At 38.9% G+C, this 20,674-nt stretch overlaps 1 protein-coding gene across 6 annotated transcripts in view; it reads right to left on the reverse strand.

Annotated features, from left to right (window-relative positions):
* Nucleotides 1-20,674, reverse strand: part of anks1b (ankyrin repeat and sterile alpha motif domain containing 1B) — a 164,681-nt gene that overhangs the window by 13,612 nt on the left and 130,395 nt on the right. For 2 of the 6 annotated variants that reach the window (XM_057324670.1, XM_057324675.1), the window contains 8 exons: nt 19,942-20,127; nt 18,847-18,972; nt 17,540-17,611; nt 16,449-16,535; nt 16,153-16,290; nt 15,823-15,990; nt 11,863-11,954; nt 9,532-11,796 (listed from right to left, as the gene is read on the reverse strand). In XM_057324670.1, coding sequence (XP_057180653.1) covers nt 11,379-11,796; nt 11,863-11,954; nt 15,823-15,990; nt 16,153-16,290; nt 16,449-16,535; nt 17,540-17,611; nt 18,847-18,972; nt 19,942-20,127 — 1,287 coding nt within the window. In that variant the 3' untranslated portion in view covers nt 9,532-11,378. Of the gene's footprint in view, nt 1-9,531; nt 11,797-11,862; nt 11,955-15,822; nt 15,991-16,152; nt 16,291-16,448; nt 16,536-17,539; nt 17,612-18,846; nt 18,973-19,941; nt 20,128-20,674 lie in introns of those variants that run through there. The other 4 variants (XM_057324673.1, XM_057324671.1, XM_057324672.1 and 1 more) reach the window with 4 other exon arrangements.

Genomic DNA, 20,674 nt, shown 5'->3' on the forward strand with positions numbered 1-20,674 from the left:
AGAAGACACAAAGTTTAGGAGCGTCCGCACCAAAGGATCGCTTTGACCCTTAAGCTTCAATTTATTGTTTACATTTTGTGTAGTTTTCCAAGGATCACAGACAAAGTCGTACTGTTAACCACACGAAATATGAGAAATGGTTAGAAGAGAAGAACAGGGACATCTTTTGAAATAGTACTGAGCATTTGTACTGTGTATTGTGTGAATTTCATATAGACCATTCATTTTAAATATTTTCCTTTACAATATTCCAATATAAAACCTTATTTAAATCTTAAGCATTTGTTTGACGTATTTAATAGTTTTTGTATTTGCATTTTACCTGAAAATTTCTCTGTATCAGTTATTATATAAAAGCTTACATTAATGGATCACATTTTGATAATAGAATGTCTTTATTGTCATGTCACAGCTGGATACAACGAAATTTTAGCTACAGACAAAAAAATACACTAAGAACAAAGATATGGACTGCACAAGCACATGTTACGTACAGAAACAAATATGTACAGTGCAGAAATGTCTAGGTATACATTTATATAATTACGTTATTTTTATTTACATTAAAATCTGTACAAATAAAACAAAAATAATTTATCCACAGTGTTACGTTTATTCTTTAGCATTGGTTAATGCTAGCGCTTTCACCAATAGACCATTAGATCTTCAGTAGCTGACGTGCTGTGGCTCGAAAATCACATCTGCACTCTTACAGTGATGACAACAAACTGTAGTACAAGTTTAGGCAGGAAATACGGACACTTACCAAATCGCGCTGGCGAGTCGACCGGAAACGTCAGCAATGGAATAGATCGCGTTCGCGTTTATTATCGCATTTTTCTTGGGCCAACTGAGTTTAAAAGTGAGAAATGTTCTAAAACTTATGTTAGACAAACTCTCAGCCATGTCAAGTCTGTAAGAAAGAATTTAGATATTTTAGAATTTATTATCCCAAAAAAATTCATTTAAAAATTGTATGTGATATTTATCCTGCTGGAGAGTTTATATTTTGTGTAAATTCTGTAATGTAAGCTTCAGCGCAAGTTCTGCCGGGAAGACTCGACTACGTCACTTACTACGTATAGACCTAACCAATCATCATCTAACACTTGGGGTATATAAGATCGCCACTTACCCTCTGTTCGCGGTCGCAGTTGAAGCAGAAGACATTCATGCGCTCTGTTCAGTCGTGATTTAAGGACGTTACAGATGCTATCTGTGATACACTGCTATTTGCTAAATCATGCGAGGCTTACTCCGCTGCGATCCTTTCTGCTCATATAGCCACTTGCTTTCCTCAGATTTATTTTTCGGGATTCAGTTATTTCTGGTTCGTTTAATATACGTCGTCACTCAAACCTCATATAGTACATGGCGGGCGTTTCATTCAACAGCCGTGTTGAAAAGCTCTCAAAGCGCATCTGAGTTCATGTTAAAAGGTTCGAAGTGCTTTAACATGAACCAACTTCATATGCAGCGTTTGTTCGTTAAAGCTACCACCAATTTCGATTTGATTTGAAGCGTGCATAAGACGCGATCACAATGGTCTCGCGTATAGCGCATGTTTACATCGGAACAGCTGAGCGGCGCAGGGAAATGTAAAACGTTTCATAAGAGTCTCTCGCTTGTTTTTTACCAACTAAGAATATCGGAAACAGGTAAGGTTAACGTACTTGCTTTCATTGCTTTCCCTTCCTGGCGGCCGTTGAGTTAATGGTCACTTGGTCAGCGTGGCATGTTGTTCGATCGGAGGAAAAATCGGTCATGCTTCCCTGTTATTTAACTGTGGTGTTTAATTATGATTGCAGATTTGTAGCAAGATGCACTGTTTGACTTAATTTAGTCTTAGGCCATTTTTACGTTACAACGTTGAGCTGGTCAGTGTTTTAAGCTTCTTGGCCAGAGAATTCACGGTTGTGCAGTGCATTTATCTCTGTTAGAAACATATTTCGTTGCACGAGCATAGCGCCGATTCCGCCAGGAAGGGAAAGCAATGAAAGCAAGTACGTTAACCTTACCTGTTTCCGATATTCTTAGTTTGTAAAAAAACAAGCGAGGGACACTTATGAAACGTTTTACATTTCCCTGCGTTAATAGTTTAACTTCAGGCGAGCCAAGATGAAACTTGCGTTGAAATGCGCGATGATGCTCGCGAGCGCTTTGATGTGACGCACTTCTACCTCCAGTTTTGGGAGACGCGTGAGGAGTCACAGAGACTCGCAGTGCAAAAACAAGCCCGAGAATAAACAAACCTAAAGACAGAGAGTCGCAACACACTAAAAGTGCTCATCTAATAGAGAGTGAAGAGCGATGAAGACCTACAGTACAGACCCCATGAACACCAGTTTAGTCATATACTGTACTCTCATTGTTTGTGCATATTCATACTTTATTGTTATATATGTTGTCTATCTTCCTACTGTATACATATGATATAGCCAGAAGATAAATATGAATAAATAATACATCTGATTATCAGAACTTAATTTGATATCTTTAGTACATTTTCATAACTTACCTACATTTTAACTACGGTGAGCATTTAAATGAACTGTAATAATTAAATTAGTTAAATCAATCTAAGAAAAATGAGGTATAAAATATAGAATTATAATGGGAGATTGTTTCATGAAATATATAGTTACTGTGAAATAAAATGACTCATTCCGTGAAATAGATTTTTGGCCATTCCGCCCACCTCTATTGTGGCCTATCGAGGCCTTCCATAGTTACAATCCTCACCTGAGATTCAGAATTGTCCTCTAGTAACCATACCACCCCGTATGGCTCTTCGCTCCCTCACAGCCTCCCAACCACAAATGTCTTCCACACAATGAAGGTTCACTAGAGTATGACAATATTACAAGCTTCACTCACGGCTCGGTGGATTTTACGATTGATGTCTTACTAACAATTCAGGAACATCAAGAAACTTCAACCGGTGGGTAGACATTTCTTCCTTCAATTCTTTGGGGGGCAGGCCCTGCTCCAGAGGCAAATCCTCGACAATTCTTAGGGGTTGGCTGCGCCCTTGCCTTCATCTTCAGGCAGGAAGTGCAGGAATTATTGACCCTCTGGATGCAAGCTATAGACAGGGCCTACGCCAAAGAACTATATATTTTACCATATTCGCACCTTGTTGCTGATCAGTTGTTTAATAAATGTACATTGTCAAACATTCTTGCCTCCCGAGTCTTTCTGGTAGAAGTCATTTCCAGAAAACACAGAGCATGTTTTCTTTAAGAGCATATTTTTATTTCATTTCTGGAGTGCAATAATTGTGGTTAAATTTAACATGTCGTTTATATAAAATTAGATATGGAAACTGTGAAAAAGGAGGTCAACGTTTTTATTTATTAATAACTTACATTTGTTAGCTAAGAATTTTATTCCCAAATGTAATTTTTTTAATCACCCTGTTTGTAGTATAAGAATTATTTGGGACAATATTTAAAAACGCTGTCAAAAGCAAATAATAAAAAGCTGTAATTTTGTTAGACTTATTCGATAATATAAATTATATTTCTTGTTTTGTATTTATTCATATGGATGGACTGAAAATTTAGACTTTTTTCCCCTTTCTTTTTGTCTTTGTTGATTGGTTTGTATTATCTTGTCTTAGCCCCTTTTAAAAAACAATGTTTTTGAATGTAAACTGTATACCATCTTATTTTGTAAAGTTTGTAAAGCGCTGTTTATCGCAGATGAAATGGGTGCAATTGAATTTCCACTGCTTTTACATGAAGGTGGTTATGAGGATTTCCACATATAAATCACAAAAAATAGTCTACTTTGGTTAATGGATTTATTAATGGGACACTTAAGAAAAAATATATCAGCTGACATTCTTGCCCACTGAGCATTTAAGCTGTGTCGTCAGCAAGTCGTTTCCCATCGTGCTTTTCATAAACGCAATCGGAGGAAGCAACTGTGCTCACCTGCGGATTTCGGCCAAATCGCCTCGCCGCCAAGTTTTTTGGCTCACGTCAGCATGACATCAGAGCAAGGCGGATGTAACTCCGACACATTTCTAATAGTGAGGGGAAGTTCGGATCATTTTACTGACTCAGACCTTTGAGTCTCGTTCAGCAAAATGAACAAATCTTTTTTCGAGTCATATCGTTCATTTTAGCAAAATATAATTAAAATGTTACATGTTACTTTCCTAACACATCTACTACTTATGCAAACGTTTATCACATTACAAACAATACAAAACTATAATGCTATAAGAAACAGAAAAGATTAATTCATTGTTTACCTGGGTCTTTAGTCTATGATTAGCTCACCACACCTCTTATCTGACAAGTCCTCGGGTTTGACTCGTTCGTTCACGACGTGACAGCTTCGTAAGCTAAACCAATGCAGTCAGAGCCGGAAAGAGAATTGATTAGTTCACCCCTCGAGTCTTCGGGTTCGAGTCGTTCGTTCATCACGTGACAGCCCCCTACGCTTTACCAATGCAGTCTGAGCCGGAAAGAGAATTGATTAGTTCACCTCTCGAGTCTTCGGGTTCGAGTCGTTCGTTCATCACGTGACAGCCCCCTACGCTTTACCAATGCAGTATGAGCCGGAAAGAGAATTGATTAGTTCACCTCCCGAGTCTTCGGGTTTGAGTCGTTCGTTCTTTTGTCACAGGACCCATAGAATGTTGCACAATGCGCATGCGCGACTGGACGAATCACTCCCCGAGACGACTCGTTCTTCCCGAGTCACATTAAAGGTTCGTTCAAAATGAACGAATCGTTCAAGAACGACCCATCACTAATTTCTAACCGGCATCCATCTTGTGCTGATCACCGGTGATCGATTCTGCTCAGAATTTGGCCATCTCGAACAAGCCTTTTGTAGGGAGAACTCCGTGCATTGAGTCTACTCACCAATTAAGAGACGTCACTATAACCATGGTATAGTGACCAATAATTGTAACCAATAATTGTTTAACTACAATTTACACGCTCGGGCATCAAAAAATGTTTCATGCGCGTACAACGGACAGCAGACGCCAACATGACGTAGTGGCAGTTACGACGCAGACACGTGCAGGTAAAGTATGCCAGTTGAACAGCTGACAGAAAAGTTTTGTTTATTAACTTGAAGAACCGAGCTTTATTTGCAAATGTTAAGTTTATTTCCCCTTAACGTTATGTGTTACGGTAAATGTTTAATGAGTGATTTACAATCGGCATTTGCGCACTGCGCATTGTTTATCTTTCACTTAACGTTACGCTAAACGTAACCCAAGCAAAATGGTAATATATCAAAAATGACACTTAGGATCTAACTAACCAGGTAAAAGGTGTTTTTCTCAAACGCACGTTCACGTGCTTTTCATATGCTGTACAGGAGCAGGAGGTCACAGATACTCAACAGTATGGCGTTTAGTGACAAACTGTGAATTCAAGTTAAGATTAGAGATGCACCGATTGCAATTTTCTTTGCCGATTCCGGTTTCCGATTTTATTATAAGTGAAACCTGCCGATTTTTGCCGATTCCGATTTTCTATCCACAATAATTACAGTTATTTACAGTCCACAGTTATTTACTATAATTGACAGTATACTGTATATAAAGCCATATTAACTTTAATTCAATGCACTTTTTTTTCATTATATAAATGATTGAACGTTACAATTTCCCTAAATGCAGTTCTCCAAGCTGCATTGAATTACAGAATCTTCTCTTTCCCGAACAACTCTTAAATTGAAGAACTCTGTGACTGAAAAGTACTACAAATAATAAAATATAACTAAACATATCACTTAATTTACCTTTTTCACTTTTGTACTCATCTCACAAAAGTCTAAGATAACAATAAAATACTTCAACTTTATTCTTGTCTGTTTCTGTTTATGAAACTAACATTGCTTTATTTCATTTTTTCTGAAATGTAAAATAAACTGTCTTTATCTTGGGTCTGTAGTATTAAAAGAAGTGGGTTGATTTTTGCTGCAACTTCAATAAAAAAAGTTAACAATCTTATGAGTGAATTCTACTCTAAAGATGTATATGTATTTGCAGTTTTTTTGTGTTAGTAAAGAACTCAATCATATATATCACATATATTGGTTGATTTATTCATTTTTTATATTTTGGATTTTTAATAACAAGTAGAAGTCGTGTTGAATGTCATTTTACCTAGGTGAAATGACCACAGTTTTAACGCAAGACAAGCAATCGGGTTGACTGGAATTTACGTTTGTTTTACACAGAGTGAACGACTTCAACACGAGTTTAGCATGTGTCAGAGTTTAGCATCACTGTTAGCATACATACCCCATGTAGACGGAGCAGCGAGAGATGAACTACAGTGCACCTTTTTGTCTGTACAGTAGCCTACATGATGCGAGTGCACGCGCGTGCAGTCAGCGGACATGAGAGATGCGCGTCAGTCAGCAGAGACTGGTGGACCCGCATGCGAGTATAAACGAGCCGTGAAAGACAAGCTGTGCGCGCTATGGAAAGCCAGGAGGGTCAAAAACGCGCGAATTTTAACACGTCAACAACGCGCAAACAACACGTACTTTACGCGTTGTTGACGTGTTAAAATTCGCGCGTTTTTGACCCTCCTGGCTTTCCATAGGTTGTTGACGTGTTAAAATTCGCGCGTTTTTGACCCTCCTGGCTTTCCATAGCGCGCGCACGATTACATGTTTACTCTTGCGGCTTTGAGTGTACTGACGGCTGTGACGTTCTTTCCCGCATCACGGGAAACAGAAGATCGGCTTGGAATCGGAGAGACGTGAGACTGACCGGCCGCTCACCGGTCCGGCTGATCATACGAAAAACCGGCCGATTCCGATCTCTGACCGGTCAATCGGTGCACCTCTAGTTAAGATCAGTAAATATTTTCGTTACAGTCTTGTTTAAGTTTTAATTTTCTTGCACATTATACAGACAGAGGGCACACAACCTACCAAAAATATTCATATAAAATGGCAGTAGTTCTTCCTATACCCCTCTAACATCAGAACAAACTATGGACAGACACATGTACACTATCAGTCAGAATAACTTCAGCTTGAACTGAATCCCCAACATATTTTTATTTATTTAATTGTTAATTAATTTGCAGTTGGGGGTGTCAATTAATGCAATTTACAGTCTATACAATATATAATTCATACATAAATACAGGTGCTAGTCATATAATTAGAATATCATCAAAAAGTTGATTTATTTCACTAATTCCATTCAAAACGTGAAACTTGTATATTATATTCATTCATTACACACAGACTGATATATTACAAATGTTTATTTCTTTTAATTTGATAATTATAACTGACAGCTAATGAAAATCCCAAATTCAGTATCTCAGAAAATTAGAATATTACTTAAGACCAATACAAAGAAAGGATTTTTAGAAATCTTGGCCAACTGAAAAGTATGAACATGAAAAGTATGAGCATGTACAGCACTCAATACTTAGTTGGTGCTCCTTTTGCCTGAATTACTGCAGCAATGCGGCGTGGCATGGAGTCGATCAGTCTGTGGCACTGCTCAGGTGTTATGAGAGCCCAGATTTTCTATGGGGTTAAGGTCAGACGAGTTTACTGGCCAATTAAGAACAGGGATACCATGGTCCTTAAACCAGTTACTGGTAGCTTTGGCACTGTGTGCAGGTGCCAAGTCCTGTTGGAAAATGAAATCTGCATCTCCATGAAGTTGGTCAAAAATATATCAGTCTGTGTGTAATGAATGAATATAATATACAAGTTTCACTTTTTGAATGGAATTAGTTAAATAAATCAACGTTTTGATGATATTCTAATTATATGACCAGCACCTGTATATTGCTTCATAGTAATATGCCTAATAAAACACACATTTGCATAAAGGAACTGCTTATAAAGCAATTTTACAAACTATACATTTTCAGCCCATCCAATGTTATATAAGAGAGAGAGATATTCTATTGCTCTTTTATAATAGCAGTAATACTGTATTTAGAGGGTCACAAAGTAGCACATCAAAGAGGGCAAAATAGCTAAAGCAAATGAGGCACTTGAAAAAATACAAAAGCATTTGAATTTAAAATACATTGAAATGTCTCAGAAAATAACCAAATGACTTACTAACTCACTGGAGGGTCAGATTCAGCAGTGGCACAGGAATAATTATTTTATAATGTCAATGGAAACTTGATGAGCAACACTTCAAGGAGATAACGCTGACGCTTCACTTCACTGAGATCATTATTTTTAACATTTTTCAGTATACAGTCCTGTTGCTCCCTGGAGTTTCATTTTGACTTTATTATTTTTAATTATCAAATATTCTCAGTTCCCAAATATCTCATTTTTCTTGCAGTGTCAACATGACTAAACTGGTCGAATTATCACAAAACTTCTCTTTATTTTGCTATCACTGCAGAAATCAATTTGGCACATTCCCTAAGTGTTAATTATTGATGTGTAAAATAATTACATAAATGGTTATCCCCTGATGCTTAATTTAGTCAAAAGCTTCAGGATATGTACCATCTGGGACATGAGACTAACGTTATCTCATTATCGCTCTCTCGCTCTTTCCCTCTCTCTCTCGCTCCCCACTTCTATTTTTGTGGTTAGAAATAGATTAAATGGAAAGTGATTGGTATTTGATAAAAAGTCTAATATGGCCGTGACATAAAGATGCTGTAAACCAATAACAAATTGGTGGAATGAAAGACAGCTACTGACACAAATGTTATAAATATCTGTTGGAAAATAATTTTGAAGAGATTACCAGAGAGATCTGCTCTGTTACTTAAATTTGAAAGACAAGTCTCAGGTGTATAATAGAAGATTTGTGGTATTAAAAATATTTGACTAAAGACGAAATGAAAAGAAAAACTAATGATAAAATAATTAAAGCAACCATTAAAATAACAATTGGATGTGCAGTGGATGTGACTGAAGCTTCTAATTCAGTTTGCTGAAAATCAGCCATTCCGTGGTGAATCTTGTACCTTTCTTTGGATGTTCATTCCTCATAATTTGTCAATTGCTGGCTTTCTGGTGTCTGTAACATAACTGAATAGTGTTACACAAGCTACTGTATGCAGAAAAAGATGCAAGCTCCATGGAAACAAGAGTGCACAAGAAATGAACCGTACATCACCTTGCCTGAGGTACACATCATCCTTACATGCACGCACACACACACACAGGTTATAGATAGATAGATAGATAGATAGATAGATAGATAGATAGATAGATAGATAGATAGATAGATAGATAGATAGATAGATAGATAGATAGACAGATAGATTTATAAATACTTTCCTCAAGCTCCATCACGTCCTGGTTTTTAATTTTGGAAACATGGAAATGACAGCATCACCAAACACAGGGATATTTTAAAAGAGAATCAAACAGCCATATGCTGTTCTTGTAGACGGATCCAGATGTTCACTATTTTCTACATCCAAATGCAATCACAGTGCCTCTGTCTTGAGTCATCTAGGAGTCTATACAAAAAACGTATTAACATATTATAAATACAGCAGATCAGCTAACCAAAAAAACACAGGCCACAGAAAGGGCAATGGTTCTGCAATCTTGATTTATTCTGTGTGCTTTGCAAGAATATAAATTAAGACCAAACTTACAAAATGTGTGTGCTGGAAGCCCAAGCCTATCTACACGTGTTAGTCTGCAATGATGTCACAATTCCACCTGTTGCTAAAATGACTGTTTTGTTTAGTGTTGCACTTTGACCTGTGAAATTTGGTACCTTGTTTACCAATGTGATTTATTGTCATTTGTTTTTTTCATAGTTTTAATTTACATTACATATATGAACAATGATTCAACAAAATATTTATTTACAGAACTGTGGCAAAAATTCTACAGTAACAATGAGTGAAAATAAGATATCTGTTTTTTTTATAGTGGCGCCATCCGCACATTCGGTATCTCTGTGGTACTAGAATAGTATTTTTTGTTTTCTTAGGATGGCTGCATATTCAAGCTCGACGTATCATATAAAAATAATGTAACATTAAGACGACATCAGACAGGAATTGCACAATAAGAATAATTGCAAATATTACAGTAATGGTAATATAGTTCTCTATTAAACATTAAAACGTCTTGCCAATATGAATAGTAATCTTGTATGGCGTTGCCAAGTATGTCAACGACCGTTTCTTAGTGATTTTTGGCACGAGACGAAACCATTTCATGGTTGCCCAGTGCAATAAGTCCATTCACATTGTGCATATTTATTTTATATCGTTAACCACAAATGAACATAAGAAAGACAAAGGAAAGAAAACCAAAAGTACAGCAAATCAAACAATGTCCATTTTTATCCCAGTCCAGACATGCCGTTGTAATTTGGACTAGATATTTAGGAAAAAGTCAGTGTAGTGTGTCAGAGTCTCCACGGCAAAGCAACAAAGTTCTACGATGGCCGGCGTCCTTTGAAAAGTGTACATTCGAATGGACAGAATCCTCCTGTTAGTCCTATGCAGTGTACGTGCGCTCGTGCATGCGAGTTATTTAGCGAAAGGCCACGGGTCCGCATCAGTAGTCCTCGTAAACATACGTCGAGTTCCCGTTGAAAAAGTCTTGGCGTGTATCCTTACACGTGCTTTACGAGAGGCCCCGCGCTTTAAGGTCCGTATTGGTAGTCCTTTTTAGCAATGCATGTGATAGGGGGTCCATGTTAGGGGCAGGCTACATTCTCTGAATTCCACTGTAATAGACATGGGCGTCCGCCATTGCCCTGTGAATAAAATCACATGACTTATCCAATGTGTCCATCAAAAAAGGCCCCCCCTTCTCCAGTTGACATGGACTGCATGCTTTCCATCACCTACACTGCATGTCTCGGGGACTGGCTCGGGTTTTTCATTCATAGCCAAAATCAAAAAAGAGAAAGGAAACACAACGGAAAAAATTCAGAAAGAAAGGAAAAGAACAACGCGCGCTTCGAGAGACGAGTTGCGAATGTCTCGTCTTAAAATAAGCTTCTGTAAAATGCTATCTGAGAAACTACCTGTCTAGATAGGCATCAGATTAGTTTTATGCTTAGACTGACGTTTAAAAACAAGCTCTTAAGTCGTGTGCTGTTTAGAAAAGACAAAGCACCATTCTGCCTCTGAGGGCAGTCTGGTTAATCTGACAAAAAAAATCCCCTCGATAAGGGTTCTGAAATTACAGCAGTTTCGTTTTTAGAGCATTCGCTGATACTTAAAATTAAAACTTCGCACAAACAAGACAAGCAAAATGTCCTTCAGTGAAGTCCGATCTCCACTTCTACGCCAGCCGCAATGGATGCCCGCCTCAAAAATCTCTCTGTTTCCCTACGCTGACCACGCTGTCCAGCGAGAAAATACATCCCGACTATAATAACAACACGTATGTTTAAAAGGCTTGTAGCAGCATTACGGTTTTAAGTTGTCATTCAAGCAGTCGAGGGGGCATGGGTGCGGCCAAAGGGAAAAGGCCGGAGAGGAGCTTCCCAAAGAAGCGAAGGAAAGAAAAGCGGAAACGAAGAGGAAAGGTAAAACAAAAAAGGGAAAGGGGGGGAAATTGAATGAAAAACAACCGCTTGCAACACTTTTTTCGTGTTTTGGAGGAGAGACTGATTGGCAGCGTGACGGCCTGAGCGGGACAGTCCCGTATCGTGCTGCGGCCGGACAGGTGAGGGAGTGAGAGAGATAGGGGGAAAGATAAAAGACAGCGGCAGCGTCATCATGCAGAGGCCACGGTAAACGGGCGGGCTGGGCCGGGCGGAGAGACGCGGGCTTGTCACAGGTCACTGGGCCCGTGGCTCCGTGGGGGGCCTCTAGAGGGCGCTCTCTGTAAGGCACACACACAGGAGTGGACAGTATATTGGGTGTATATTAGAAAATAGTGGTCTCATACTTGGTGTTGGCTCCTCTTTTGGCTTCCTGTCCTGGCTCGACTATCCAGGGGACATTGGCGTGGCCCTTTTGATCCATTGAGGGCTGCTCCATCTAGGGAAGACAGAAAACAAGAGAGCGGGTTAGGGAGATGTAAGAGGATTTCAGGGGGTTTAGTGGAGGTCACACTTTCTACGCAGTGTGGGTAGCAACCAGAAAAACTTTTTTTACTGACACATGAGGGATTCTGACGTATTTGCACTGTTATTGTTATTTACGTTATATTAAAGCTGTATTGTATAAAATTGGATTGTGCAATATTAATTTTCGACTTTCCTCCAACTGAAAAGGTCACACCGTGTAGTATCGATTCTCTGCTAGTCACACATTGTTATGTGATATGAATTTGCAGGTCAGAGTTCACCTATCTTGACCTTTGGAATGCAGCGAAATGTGAATGTTTTTTTGCAGGAGATAGCATTTCCGGTCCACCGCATTCACATGCGTATGAACTGAAAGTCTAGTGTGAAAATGGCATTAATATGACAAAATGACACTTGATGGTAAATAGGGGAAGAATTTCTCTGTAACATTGTATTACAAACTCGAGAAGATGGTACACATTTATATTTGGAATATAGTATCTTTAACAACTAACACCGTGCCGCGCCGCATCCAGTGTGGACAAAATGTAAAATTATAATGGGTTCTAACACGTTTCTAATGTCTTATGTCGTGTCTCGTCGCGCCGGTCGCGTCCAGTGTCATTATTTAAATGACAAGTAAATTTAAAAAAAATCAAGATGTTGAAAAGTAAGCAATGTGAAACAGACAGACAGGGAGGGAGGGTTTGCAAGACAGTGTAAGGTAATTGGTTAATCACAACAATCAAGGTCACACCGTCAAAAACAATCTGTGTGTTATTAAACTCTTATTTTTAAATGTCAAGTTAATTCATTTTTATTACTAAGCATCACCTGCATGATCTCCACATCCGAAAAATCTGCTATGGTCAAAACTACCCTACAACTAGTACATCTTTACCAACCAATCAAGACACTGTTCCTTGTTGCCACGGCACCTCATCCTTGCTCCACATAAAGCTCAGCTATACATGGCTCAGAAACGCGATTCTCTACGGAAACAATACACACGCACTCACACATTTACGCCTGCCGTTGCCTTGAGTTTTTATCAGGATTTTCCATATGCAGCAACATGAATATTAAACAACGTAATCCGCACTCTTCCTGGCTACCTCTGACTGCTCTTCAACACGCACCCACACAAACTTGATTCTCCTCCACATCCACACACTTCAAAAAAGAAACAAAATCTTACGCAATAAAGCTAATGTGAGACGTTGACCTGAAAAGGAGCTTAATGGTTTGATAACACATTTAGGGTAGGATGAGTTGGTGTATTAGATAGAGCATGCTGAAACAACTCCGTGCCATTCTGTGATAATGTTTAGTCAACTGATCATCTGGAAAGTCAGGTTTGTGAAGGATAACAGAGGAAAATAATTTAGAAGTAGTGATGCAAACTGAACAAACAAAACAGACAAACAAACTCGGACGAAACCAGCGAATTTAAATGAAAATTCTGTAATTAATATTCAGATTGATCAGTAATGTGAATCAAATCTGTACTTTTTTCAGTGGCAAACAAAGGGAGACCATTTTTACTCCTGCTTACAACAGAAAACTTAGATATTTGGAAAATGATGAGGACAAGCAGATAATGACAGAACTTTCATTTTGGCTGAACTATCCAGTTAAAGGGTTAGTTCACCCAAAAATGAATATTCTGTCATCATTTACTGTTCCAAACCTGTATACATTTCTCTTTTCTGCTAAACACAAAGGAAGATATTTGGAAGAATGTCAGTAACCGAGCCGTACCCCATTGACTCCCATAGTATTTATTTTCCCTATTATGGCAGTAACATTCTTCCAAATATCTTTCTTAGTGTTTAACAGAAATATATACAGGTTTGGAACAATCTGAGCGTGAGTAAATGATGATAGAATTTTCATTTTTGGGCAAACTGTCACTTTAAGAAAAAGGACAATATCATAAAACATGACAAAAAGGGAAAACCCAAGAAAAGTGAAATGTGAGGAGACCTGAAATTGACATGTTTGTGGATGATGGAGGAGTCGTGAGGTGTGAGGAAGAGGAGATGGGTGAATAGGGGGACGGTGAGGGGTGTAAATATGCCCCAGGGACCAGCGGATAAAGGGGGACAAGACCTAGAGATGGAAAGCAGAGGGGAGAATTTGGGGAAGAGAAAGGGAGGAAACAAGGGGTGAACAAAAGAAAGAAGGAATCCGTTCTAATGGAATAACACAGCATATAATGCTAAAATGGATCAAGGTGTTGCAGCATAACGAGCCATTTGTTCTACACAAGCGTATATCAATAATATCAATAACACCACACAGTCGCAGAGGATGCTGTTAGTGTTCAGGGGAATAAGTCATCTTATTGCTCGATTTTACCCAGAAACTTGGCAAAAAGGTCCATAGGGAAGGTGCAAAAGACAGCCCAATGAGAAATGTAGCTTTAATTGAATTCAACAAAAGTGAATATATCGTGAAACTAATTCAAATACTGCAATCATTATCAAGCAGAATTGGATTTCTCAGAGGACCGCAGAATAAACTAAAAAACTGTTTTGGTAATTTGCTCCATAGCTTTTTTTTAGATCACGACCTTGGGGAGCGCATGAATAAAATTAATTGTGTTTAATTGTGTGTGATAAGGGGGGAAGCAAAGGATTGTAAAACCAAAGTTAAGAGTAATAACATGAATGCTATCCTTTAGAGCTTAGCTCCAACAGCTTCATGTTTGTCTCCAGTATTTCCATTTAAAGAAGCAATATATTGGCCTAGTATTTGTATAGACGTGATCTCATTCTTAGTCTGACCCAGCAAATGAAATACAGCCTCAGCCATCCACAGGGAAAACAGTAGTGTTATATCATGGACACACACTTTGTGTACTGTGATACAGCCTCTAAAACTGCTATAAATTTTCCAAAAAAGGAAGGCCGACTTATACAACCGTTTATTTTCAAGCGGGCATCTATCATTTCTGTTCCGCGTGTAATCCAACTCCAACAGGCAGGGCATGTTTTATTTTTACGATGTGCTCCCACCTATTCTGGGTCTCTTCCAGTGAATGGTGATATCCCTGGTGGTGGCAGGTGGGAGAGGGTGGCACCGTGCCCACTCTAGGGGCACTGGGACCCGGGTAGATGGAGTAGAAGGCTGCCCAGAAGGAAGTTAGTTTTTGGAGCTCAGTGCAAACAGTTCTCATCAATCTCTTTCATCCTTAAACGCACTGAAGGGAGTGGAGATGGAGTGTGTCGTTTACAGATCAAACACTCACCTCTCCGTCCCTCAGGACAGGCTGCGACACACGTTGACGTTCATACAAACAAACCTTCACTTGCAAGCACAGTGATTTATATACGTACACACGTTGTTTGAAAGGAAACCTTTTACCATAAAGCATTGGATTATTTAAAAATTAAAATTGTCAAGTTCTCTACAGACCCTTTGTTGTTTCAAACCCAAATGCTATTATTTGTTTTTTCCACTGAATACAAAATAAATTTAATTTCAGTTACTCATAAAAGTACTATATACTTGATATCTGAAGCCATATAATAGCGCAAAATGTGCATTGTTCATTGGTAACAACAATTGATCAAATAACAACATTTGGGTTTGAAATGACGTAAGGGTGACCTGGACAAAGCACAAGAAAGCAAATACTGATATCAGATTACATGCTATGCTACTGTAGCAGAATAAACCAGAAGCTTAATTTCCCACAATGCATCACTCAGCAGCTCAAGCATAGTGTGCAGTCAGCAAGGGAGAAAATGGAGGTTCAGAAAAAGTTGCTATTTTAGAGATTCAGGTGAGGTCGAGCGTGCACGTGCTTGCGATGATCGAGCAAAATCACTCACAGATTTGCGTATGTTGACGCGAGGTTTAGGAACAGGTTTGGAGGGTTTACTGTCAAAGCTCTCGGGTAGAGTCGAGGACCCGTGGCCGCTCTTTCTGGCCTGCAGGGCCAACTGATACGCCACCTCAAACGCCTGGCCCAACGTCAGGATAATCTCATAGGCCAGATTCTGTCGAAATAAACACACACAGATGCAGAGATCGTACGTTTTCAAAAACTAAACAATGACATGACCTGGCTTGCCCTTACTATAGAATGACCCTGCTACGTATATTTGTATTTGTAATCACATATTTACACATTTATTGCGAGAGAGTGTATATACACCCACCACATCGAAAGCTGTAAAGACATGGCAGTAATGATGGCTGGATTTCAAGTCCTTAGTGATGTATGCAAACGTTGAGAGGTCTTCTGGATCCTGTGCTGCACATGAGATATTCCTGATCTCATGCTCTGCTATAATGTTCTAAACATCAGAGAACAAGACAAGTTGTAACCTCAATACTGTATAAACCAACACAGAAAACAATGGATTTCTATCAGTGTTGTATTGATCTATTCTATATCTGCCCTGTGCAGGAACACTGGTGTCTAAAAAATTGGAAAATATTAATAACTGTTTACCTTGTTTGTGGCATCAATAAACTTGACGCCCTTATAGGACACAGACAGTACTATGGTGGGAATCTTCTTCATTTGTTCTGTAGACTTCTTGCAGAAAGGAGAAGAAGAGGAAAGATCAGCAGAGAGTTCCGCAGTCTCTGACATTAATATTTATGAAGAGCCGTCACACACTTAATACAAACTAATTTAGGTAAACAAAAAATGATATGGCCCTAATTTATCCATCTGTATTTAACATTAATTTCATAATTGTCAGTTACCTGCCTATTCATGTGATGAACTGGCCTGTGCTACAAACCTCTGTAGCACCAGTGCTATGTGCAATAAAAGTTACCTTAGCTGATTTAACCTGGTTTTGTTGGTCTCCAAACCTATACGTCATGGTGTTGGGAGGCCAGCTAACCCACCATAGGCTGTTTCAATCTTTTTTGTGTGAGCAGTGAAATAAATCATATACAGTTGAGGCCGATGATGAACTGCGGAGATTCATTTTCACATCTCCCTACACCGTCATATCAGCTGTCAGGCTGGATATATTTATCCAGACCTGATTTCTCCTCTAACTATCTCTGCCAGTAGTTTCCTGCACCTTCGCTGCTCTGTACCCGTCAAAATATTCAGCTGAAAACAAAGACTGAAAGATACAAGACCTGAATTTACACCCTCTGAATGTATTAATGTGTTTGCGAAGCAGCGAGGGGTTCTGAAACCACGTCTGCCTCATTTAAATGAGCAGGCAGGAGAAAGACGGAGAACAGATGGTGTTTTACATGCATACAAAAACAGAGCCGCTGAAATGTGCCCCCGTGTTAAATAATCTCATGAGAAAGGAAGTTTGGGTTGTTTGGTTAAAAAGCTTAAGGTAAAGGCGCTGTGTTTTGTGGGAAGCAAGTGGACGCAGTGCAGATACAGTGTGATCTTGAACCAGACCTTCAGACTAAGGAACCCAGCTGAGTCCTGGCACACAGCGTCCTCTAAAAACGGAGATTTTTCCTGCTTTTTTAAGGGTTGTGTGTCATAGTGACCTGAGTTCAGCGGGAGGACGGCTGGACTGATCTGTTGAGTGGTTGCCATGGTGATACAACTCTTACCCTCATTTTTGCGCAGGCGTCGTGCGTTGATTCTGTACCGCGTAGCTCCTTCACCAACATGGACCCCAAATACTGCCAGATACACAAGATAAGAAATTTAGAAAAACAAACAGGCAATTCCGTGAAAATGTCAACCTTACCATGAAAAAATTATGTTTTTACCAACGGTTTTTAATGTGCTAACAGCACAGATGGTAGTTCAAATACCCATGTGAGGTCTCTCGTCGAGTTTTTAAAGGATTTTTATTCATTTTTAGTGCATGATTCTTCATAGTAATCCTAGTAATAAGTACCTTTTCCAGGATAGTCACATCCATAATGGTGCATATTCCTCATAAATCGGCACATGAAAATTACAATTTTATGTTCTATCAAAAGCCATCCCTTCTCCATTTGTTGGGTATAATTGCTTCAGGTTTGTGCATTTTAATTCACTTACATCCTACAAAGTTTGTCGTCTCCCAAAAAGACGTCCTCTTTTTGTCACATCCATAAGGCATGTTTATTTTCCTTTTATAAAATAGAAAAGTCGTGCATATTTTTCTGATATTTGGACTCTATCAACAAGGGTTTAGTAAAATATAAACAGACGGTTTGATATATTCGTAACAAATACATTCTATGAGCATTTTCATTTCGCCTCCATAATGAATAACGCTGGAATTGCCCAAACTACCAGATACTGTGTGACAACACAAAACATCATCATACTTGAATCTTGTACTATATAAATTACAAGACCCAGCCACAGTATTTAAGAGGACAAACTACAAGCGTAACATCAATTAACCTGGAAATATTACATGTCATTAAATGAAATCTAGCTGAGGACATGCATGCATTCAGGAATCTGTCCATATGGTAACATTGGAGTCACTTGACCTTTAACCTCTACTGGTCTGTCACACATGCATGAATTCTGTTCATAAACTCTATGGGCGTCTTTGGGAACGGGAGAAGGAGCCAATCAAATTTACACTTCTGTTGCTAGGAAACAGAGTGGGTTTATGTAAGCTAATACTAGAGCTGCTCGGTCCCATCGAGGCGCTGAAAAGCTGTATTGATTGAAGGTTAAAACACCATTATTCACTGCTGAATAACTAAAGGACTCACAGATAGCTTTCACCATCCTGCTTGATATTTCTCTTTGGGTATCTGATGGCTCACAGGAGCCAGACAAGGCCAGCATTAGGAACACAAACTCAATTCTTGAAATGCTTTGTAATAAGTGCTCTTCTTTTTGTGGGTTTTCATATGAAATTTTCTGTCTGGAAAAATTCATAATTGATCACATATAGCACACTTACATACGCTTCGTAGTCACATGACTGGAATATAAGCTTCTCGGGATGGTGCTGCCAGTACTGCACAGGCGTAGATGACGTCGCTTCATTGGGAGGCCGTAACGTGATTGGCTCGCACCATTCTCCTTGCTGTGAAAAGTCACAAATATTAGTAATCAAATTAAGGTTCACAAACACAAATGTTAGTAATCAAATTAAGGTTCACAAACACAAAAGCGGGTTTTGTTACATTGCTTGATTTTTTTAAATCCCTTTGCTGTTAACAGAGTACATGCACTCTCCGATAGTAAGAATATAGGGTTCAGACTTAGATTAGGTTTGAATACTTATTTAGTGACGTCTATTCACTATAAAATAGTTATGAAAATTTTTTCATAAAAATAATTGCATTTAATCATGCCCCCTGGCTTGAACGCTGGCACAGGCAACACGCTTTACCAAACCACAGCACAGTATAAATAACAATCCAGTCAAAAACCCCAAATGGAGCTGCTGAAAACAGCTTAACACAAAAAATGTGCAAAAGAAACATACGAATGACTCCTATTTTTACAGATTGTCATACTACTAGATTTCAAAATTAAATCTTTTGTAATGACTTTTCATCAAAGCTTTACTCCACAATATTATTACAAAAATAATGTGATGTAATAATGTCTTGTCTTTAATTATCGTTATTTGAAGACACGCACACGTATTTGGTTTCATGTGATTGATCCACATCCTTTGTCATGAAATATTCTCTCTCTTTTACTCTTTCTTGCCCTTTGTCTCTCTATCGCGCTCTCTCTCTCTCTCTCTCTCTGTGACGATTTATGGAGCCACAGGGCAGGGAGAACTGATAAGGGGTTGAAAAGAGAGAAGAGCGCAAGGGTTTTTGTAACAATTAGTCATTTTGTTCAGGTGCAATAACTCATTCCATTCACATAATCACTACAAGCACACATCACTGTAGCACTGATAAGCTCTGTTGACATAATGGGAGATCCAACAAAACAAAAATCACACAAATACACACAGACACGCAACAACAAATCAGAAATCATTTGAGAAATTGCGTGTTCGCTAGACACACGAACAGCAAGTGCACTAACTCACCATACTGACTTGTGCCATCTGCCTTTCTAGTTTGGAGCGCGGCACGTCCTCAAAGTAGTTTTCGTTGCGTCTGCGTCGGGCATCGGCCTGCATGATGAGGTGTTGGACGTCCAGCGATCCGGCGTTGGGGTAAGGCTGACTCAGGGACGGGGACAGCTGAGGGGGAGTGTGGTTCCCAGTTGGCTCCTACAGGGGGCGATATACAGAACAAGTTTTTCTGTTTGCGTGAATATCTACAAGCAACTCTATTGTGTTCGTATTTGTCATTTTTCACCCCTAAATGGTTGGCATATTGACTTCTATACTGTGAGAAATGCTCAAATTTTACTTGATCCGTATGGACAATTTAATGACGCATAGCATGTAGTTTCGAATTTAGCAATTGTGGTCATTTTTCCACTTTCACAACTAGTTTGGACATTAATGACTGTCGCTTGTGAATAAATCAATGTTTGTAAAATATTTATATAATAAATATTTGTAGTTTCTTTTAACCCACTCTTTCTGTGTCAGATATTCCATTTTTTGATTAAGAAGGAATGTGTTTTTAGCTGCAGGCCGGAGGAGTTTAGATTTTTCTCTTGTATCGATTAGACTCCCTGAACTGAGGCTGAGGAGCCCTTGCTGCATTTGAGAAAAGCTGTTTGATCCAGCCAGCAAGATCAAGTTAAATCCCTAGTGCGACTGAGGCCAGAGAAAGCCGTAGCTCTCGGGATAAGGAGACCAGGCCTTG

This window comes from Triplophysa rosa, linkage group LG24, assembly GCF_024868665.1.
Source record: "Triplophysa rosa linkage group LG24, Trosa_1v2, whole genome shotgun sequence".
NCBI lineage: Eukaryota > Metazoa > Chordata > Actinopteri > Cypriniformes > Nemacheilidae > Triplophysa > Triplophysa rosa.